Source organism: Euwallacea fornicatus, chromosome 33 (genome assembly GCF_040115645.1).
Source record: "Euwallacea fornicatus isolate EFF26 chromosome 33, ASM4011564v1, whole genome shotgun sequence".
Classification (NCBI taxonomy): domain Eukaryota; kingdom Metazoa; phylum Arthropoda; class Insecta; order Coleoptera; family Curculionidae; genus Euwallacea; species Euwallacea fornicatus.
In genome coordinates, this window is record NC_089573.1 from 1,670,694 (window position 1) to 1,677,929 (window position 7,236).

General features: G+C 33.1%; 2 protein-coding genes across 8 annotated transcripts in view; one reads left to right on the forward strand and one right to left on the reverse strand.

The window, feature by feature from the left end:
- Window positions 1-319: 319 nt before the first annotated feature.
- The window catches only part of Ptp99A (Protein tyrosine phosphatase 99A), a 286,683-nt gene continuing 279,766 nt past the window's right edge, over window positions 320-7,236 (reverse strand). For 5 of the 6 annotated variants that reach the window (XM_066299450.1, XM_066299452.1, XM_066299453.1 and 2 more), the window contains one exon: window positions 7,092-7,219. In XM_066299450.1, the coding sequence (XP_066155547.1) occupies window positions 7,107-7,219 (113 nt within the window). In that variant the 3' untranslated portion in view covers window positions 7,092-7,106. Of the gene's footprint in view, window positions 4,038-7,015; window positions 7,220-7,236 lie in introns of those variants that run through there. The other variant, XR_010733676.1, reaches the window with a different exon arrangement.
- Window positions 1,829-7,014, forward strand: LOC136348548 (relaxin receptor 2-like). Of its 2 annotated transcripts, XM_066299457.1 has the most exons (17): window positions 1,829-1,938; window positions 3,913-4,032; window positions 4,084-4,170; window positions 4,229-4,343; window positions 4,395-4,463; window positions 4,516-4,587; window positions 4,645-4,788; window positions 4,845-4,916; window positions 4,977-5,048; window positions 5,105-5,176; window positions 5,234-5,305; window positions 5,380-5,451; window positions 5,509-5,810; window positions 5,860-6,156; window positions 6,209-6,338; window positions 6,387-6,577; window positions 6,630-7,014. In XM_066299457.1, the coding sequence occupies exons 1-17, from the start codon at window positions 1,851-1,853 to the stop codon at window positions 6,842-6,844; spliced, it is 2,190 nt and encodes a 729-aa protein (XP_066155554.1). In that variant the 5' UTR covers window positions 1,829-1,850; the 3' UTR covers window positions 6,845-7,014. The 2 variants fall into 2 exon arrangements, with proteins under 2 accessions (XP_066155554.1, XP_066155553.1); XM_066299456.1 differs by having other exon boundaries at window positions 3,913-4,170.

Consider the following 7,236-nt stretch of genomic DNA (forward strand, 5'->3'; position numbering starts at 1 on the left):
TTTTTGTAACTACGAATGTCCGGTGCGAAAAGTACAATGAAAGGAATTATTAATTTTTATTAAATTGATAATTTAATTAAAAATTATAAACATATTTACGTATGTAAAAAAAAATGAAACACGAAGCATATATTTTATACTGAATCTCTGATATTAGCAAGTTAAAAATAATATATTATATAGAAAAAAAATGCAAAAAAGTTTTTGCTGTGTGAAAAGGTTTTAATTTTACTTTTCAGTAGAACTTATTTATCAATAAATTAAAGTCAATATTTGAACACACATATAATGTGACTCACTTGAAAGTAAAACACCTTCATAAAGTTTGTATTTATTATTAAATGTCAAATACATTTTTTTGAATCGGATAGTCACATTTTTTACCAAAAACTAAGACTCACGAAGTAACTTTTTAGGGAGCGAAAATTCAAGAAATCGAATTAGCATTTTTTTAAATAACAAATATGAGTGTACTACTGGATTTTAAATGCTGTTAAATGAACAATTTCAGTAACACATAATGGAAATTAATATTTCCGTGTAAATATTTTATTCCTCTCATTTGGTACATATCAATTTTTAGAGTATGTTTATGAGAACTCTTTTCGTCTCTTAAAATATTTCGACGCTATTTCGGGCAATCCCGTTTTAAAGAAACGTCAAAATAAACTAAAAGCACGAGAAAAAATCCTGTGGCACGAAAAATGTAGATTACGGGTACCAGACAAATGATCTCGAGGCACTAAAAAATTAAATAGGACACATAAAAAATAAACTACGGGTGTGTATTATATAAAAAGTATGGGTATCTAGGAACAAGTTATGGGTACTTAGAAAGAAACTTCGGGCAGATAATAAATACACTACGAGTACGCAGGTATAAACCATGCGCACGTGAAAAATAATCTGAGAAAATCAGAACTGATCAAATATTTTGAAAATTTTAGATTTTTTTTTTGGTGAAATAACTTAGTTACTCATTACCAAAAATTCCTTTTGGCTGTGGCTGATTCTTAAACAGTCCGAAAATATCTGATTACCTGCGTCACATTTATAAGAAATATCTTCAGCTACTAGACAATTATAGTACATAGCATCCACATACTTTGCGTCACGTATTAATTGTCTTTTTTAAAAAGTACCTTAAACAGACTCAACATAAAATTTAGCTTAAAATAAATAAATACGCATGTTTCCTGAACACCTACGAAACTTATTTTGATGTGTTTAATTGAAGTTATTTTAAAGACTAACTTGTTCTTAAATTTTGTAGCACACCTAGGGCTTTTCTCACTCTTCACCCTACTAAAATCCCTATGAAAATGTTAATATACCATTGAATTGGAATTGGCTGCGCAGAATAACCGCCACAGATTAAATATTCCTTCACACTAGTCCTACTGCAAATAGGCAAAATTCTATGGCACACAAATATAAAAGCAATCACGTATATCTATTTGAACAATATGAGGCAAAACGTGATGCTCTCGTTAGCCCCTTTTGTTGCCAAATTTGGTCTTTAATGCACCTCGTTTTAGCTGAAAAAACGGAGCTAAAAACGTGACATATTGCTATAATGTACATAAGCTTTACTAATTGATTACAAAACTGCATTATTGAATAATTTTATTTTTTCTCAGTCTTACACCTAATTCCTTAAAGAAAAAAGTAAGAAGGCGCGTGTACCGATAATAGTGAATATCCTGCAGTAGTTACACATATGATGTATCAGGATAAGCACTTATGTCTGATCCAGCGCAACAAGGTGTCTATAACATTTCCTGCCATCGCCCCTCTTGGAGTCCGCTCTTTTCAGTTGAGAGTTGGTGCTCAGTTGCGCTCTCTCCAAAATGTCCAACTGGCGAGAGATCCTTCTTAACGGGTGCATTATTACCGGAGTTGTGCTTATTTCAGTTTTTGTTTATTATTATAGCAAAGGTAAGAACAATCGCAAAATCATTATTACTAATTGGATTAGTGTCGAAGAAAACTTTTACAAAACCAAAAACTTCTGGAAAATAAGATAAAAGCAATGTCATATAAAAATAGAGCGATATTCTTCAACGAACTTAGACTTAAACTTAAGTAGGTAGCTTGAAGAGATCAGGAAGTTATCCAGGGACTTTGCCGCACGTGTTTGTTGGTTCATCAACTTAGATATTACAGATGCAAGAAAATCCCTGTGGTTTTTATCAAACAATAACTGATCCGCCATAAATCGCATAGCTAATTAACACTTTTTGGGCTTAGATTCGCACCGACAATGTTAAATAAAGCTCTGCTTGTTAATCTTATCTTATTGCTTCGTTGTTTTTGCTATTTTGTGGTTTTTATAGAAATGTCCTATGGATGTATAATTGAGTTCACCAGTAATGTATTAAAAAAATAATGCACCTAGGAGCTTGTTTGAATAATTAAATAAATATATATAGTCATGGTAGATGCAAATTCCTTTGGGACTTTAAAGCTGAAAAATTGCAAAAAGTTCAGTAAATGAAGAGTTTTTTGAACTTAATCTAACTTTTAAATCGGGTTTCGTTGGATAATACGGGTATAACATTTTTTGCTTTAGAAAACAAGAAAGGGGCACTACTTAATGGCCTGCATATGGTAGATAGACACGTGTCCTGTGGCACTGCAAAGGGCATTAATCAGTTTTTCAACCCATTCCAGGTTTTCAGCACATTTTGAATCAAATCAAACGCAAAAATTTATATAGTATTTAGACTGGTTAATGGGAACTCTATGATAGGTATAACGCAGACTAGAAATATTGATCAGGTTAATTGTAGTGGGTCAATTGAGTTTAAGATGGGCTCTAGGTAATATTTGCCAATCAGGAATACAATTCTTAACTTCTAGGCCTTAGCTTCTAGATTCAGCTAATATTATTCGAAACACATCAGTCATACTGATATTGTTGTTTTCTGTTTTCTTTTTGACCAAACTAACCAATTACATTAATTTAGAAGAATTTTGAAGACTCTACAATTCTCGAGAAATGCCCAGTTATCTACCTCCGTTTCTAATCGATTAAAAGCAAAAAATGCAAATTCTATTCCGATATAACTCAATCTGCTAAAGTAATTTAATCGCAACACTTAATTAAAATGAAAGAGAAAATATATGAGATATACCGGGTGATAATTAATGACATCTCCTTACGTCACAGGGTAATTCCTTGTTTCGTTTTAATGTAGATTCTCCCTATGAGCATGTTTCGTGAATGAGATACAGAGTTTCAAAGTTTGAAAATGGCTTCCAATCTTTTCTTTGCATTTCTTATTAAAATATGTGATGATTACCAACCTTAAGTGTGTATACGACGTCACGATTAATGTGGAAAATATACAGGATGAGAGAGTGACTCTAAAATAATTTTAACTGAAAATTGTAACTAAATATACATATGTATCACAAATTCTAGTAAGTAGAAAGGAAAGACTGAATGCTATTTTCAAACTTCGTTACCCGGTATCCCCTAACGCAAATTCTTATTTTAAGGCCCTTTTCTTATGAAAATCTGTCTTAAAATCATCACTAGTATAACTATCTGTGTATCGAAAACAACCACATATCCTTTTATATACAGTGCGTAATATTTATCGTAATATTAAATCGAAACACCTCGAATACTAGGTATTCTATACAGAAATGTTTAGTAGAAAGGTTTATTTACTCTGAGGAGGAAATGTATTGGTGCTCAAGGTGATTCACCGTGACATCACCCCCCATGTGGGCGGAATGAAGGTTAACTTTTTAATTTCAAATGGCAACTCCCTTTTTTTACAGATATGGATAAAAACAATAAAAATTGCAGAACGCTCAGTACTGCAATTTTGAACATATTTCGATACTTTAGGTTAATGTTATATACTGTATTTTGTATATTTTATCTCGATACTTAATCAGGAGAATGTCCGAAGGACACTATGGCTTGTGCTTCTGGAGGGTTCTGCATTTCCAGCAAAAGCGTGTGCAATCAAGAGTACGACTGTCCCGATAAAGAGGACGAGGATCCAGTTTTGTGCGGTAAACTAAAAAAAAATCCACTCCAATTTTTTTATACACAAAAATTTCTAGCGGACCTACATGGTAGTTCAGGACTGATAGAAAATATATTGAACATCAGCTTATTAAGTGAAGATAATCAAATGGAAGAACTATGCGGTAAATGGTTACTCGTTAATAAAAAGTCAGAGATATTACTGTATAAGGCTACTTGCAGGCATTGAAAATTACCCTAAAGAGAGCTGCCAGTGCGGTTTTAGTACGAGAATCTATTGTAACGAGGCAGGGTTTGTAGAGATTCCTCAGGGGATTTCTGTGGGAGTATCTTACTTGTAAGTCTGAGTAAATTTTCTCCATAATCAATACAATGAGTTTAATTTCAGAATATTGTCTAACAATGGTATCAAAACTTTGGGAAGAAACTCTTTAAGAACCTTCAATTTGACATTACTGTAAGTTTTTACTATATTAATGTTCAATAATCTTAACATACATTTACTTAAGACACATGGAGAATAATGAGCTTGACCATATAGAACCCCAAGCATTTGCGCAGCAACAGTTTTTGCAAAAATTGTAAGTTTACAGTTGACAAATACAAAATACAAGACGTCACTAAAATCCTTTTGTTAGATTTCTAATGAACAACAAATTAAGAACACTGCCCTTTGGCACCTTCACCGGTCTGACTAACTTAGAATGGTTGCATATAGACAATAACATGATTCAAAAAATTGATTTTGATAATTTTGGAATTATGAAGAAGCTCAAATGGCTGTAAGACAGGTAAAAAGCTTCTACATCAGTCCTTTTTGCAGTTAATAACTTTCCAGGGATATGTCGCACAATTTCTTAAGCTTTGAAGAAAATGAAGCGTTTCCACTTATGTCTGAACTTGTTGAATTGTACGTATTAGAGAACTTTCAAAAATCGATTATAAAGTTTCTTTTAAATTAAAATTCCAGGTTTTTGAACCATAATCAAATAAAATATATTACAAATGATACATTCAACAATCTGGTCTATTTGGACTTACTGTGAGTAGGTATAAGTTTCACTACAGGCTTTTTTGGAATCTTTCGAATTTTTGTAGGTGTTTGAGTTCGAACACTATAACAGCCATTGAGATCGGAGCCTTCATCAATTTGAAACGGCTTAAAGAATTGTAAATGTGCGAATTTTATTTTTTTTCCTCAAAATTCGTTTATTGTGCTTATTACAGGAATCTAGATGGAAATCACCTTAAAACCATTACACCAGAGTTGTTCAAATCACAAAAATACCTTATCAAGCTGTATGTATTTTTTGAGTATTCATTTTTGTATTCCATACAAATTTTAAAGATATATTTATATGTTACCATTTCAGCTCCCTGGGAAACAACCCCTTAACTTATCTTAACAACGAACTTTTCACTCCTCTTCGTAATTTGCGTTCGCTGTAAGTGCCTTAACTAAACACCTCAACCGAAAACCTTTAAAATATTTTTTTGAGTAGCCATTTAGAGGACTTGGAAATTGCAAATATCAACACAGAAATGCTAAAATGTACCAGGGCCTTGCAATGGGTTTATTTCCAATCTTATACTTACTGCACTTACGCGCCATCAGTGCCCAGGTGCCGACCATTATCTGATGGTATATCATCACGAGATCGACTACTGTCGAAGCCAATATTCAGATATTCTAACTGGATTATGTGCCTGATTACACTTAGCGGAAACAGCCTCGTTTTGTTTGGGAGGTTTTTATTCAGAGATGAGAACAAAAACCTTAGTATTGTTATCAAGAATTTAGCTAGTGAGTTGTAATTTATATACACCTATAGTCTCCCTAGCTGGTATTTTAGTAGGAGATAGTCTTATGGGGGTGTATCTACTCATAATAGCCTATCATGACTTGAAATATCGTGACAACTATAATGAATTTGCAAGGAAGTGGATGTCCTCATGGGATTGCGTCATTACTGGGATGATTGGTATGACGTCTCTGGAGGTATCAGTCATGTTTCTAGTATTCCTGTCACTTGACCGCTATTTCGCCATAACGATGCCGTACAAAAAACACGGATCTTTAAACTTTAAGGAGACTTGGAGGGTGGTGTTTTGCATTTGGTGCTTTGGAATTAGCGTTTCTGTAATTCCTAGTAAGAAGGGAATGCTACCTTAAAAACAGCTGAGATGAAACTCTTATTATAGTTGTAGGATTTCTATCAAGCACAAAGTTTTATGGTATTAACGGCCTTTGCCTTCCTTTATACATTGACGATCCTTATCTAATAGGCTGGCAATATTCCGCTATAATATTCTTCGGGATTAACGCCCCAAGGTACACATAGAAAAACAAAATTTTATTAATATAGACATATTTTTTCAGCCTTCTGGTAATAATCTACACGTATGCAGGAATGTTTATAAGTATCAAAAACACCAGAAACGCAACTTCAATACCAGAAACCGATTGTGAGTTCGCCATCAGATTTTTGTTCATAGTTTTGGCCAATATTGCTTGTTGGCTCCCCATCATCATCGCCAAAATGGTAGTTTACTTCAAAGTCGATGTAACAGGTAAGAATTTCACGATTTCCAACAGGACATTAACATCAAAGTTAAATTGCAGCTGATGTTTATGGCTGGTTAGTGGTTTTTATCCTGCCAATCAACTCCTCATTAAACCCAATTCTTTATACGTTTACAACCAGGAAATACAGAAGCAGAATTGTGAACGTGCCTAATTGTTTTATGAAAATTACTAAATTCGGCGGAGCCCATTTAGCAGGAGATATTTTTAAAATCTCTCAGAAAGATATTAGCAAGTCTGAAGACAATTCTTAAATTTAAAAAAATTTAAAAAGGGACGTCCTTACAAGATCGTTTGGTATCCAGAAAATGTTTTAGGCTACATAGATTTATGTGAGTGGTGTACTATTGTATCTTATGTAACAATACTTTGGAATGTTTTATAAGTCAATGTTAAGTAGGTATATAAAGGCCTTTAAAACTTACCAAGGGAGTCTTTTTCTATCTGAAAATCTTGTGTTATCATTTAATCTTGATAGATGCCATTATGGATACGAGAATGATGTCTGAACTTCCTTTACTTCGTCTTCATATTTTCAAACTTCATTATGAATTGAGGAAACAAAAAAAAATAATAACTCATGAGAACGACCGTCTTCGACTTCGCTTCTTGCATGTCTTGGAATACCACTGCAAATAAGAAAAAG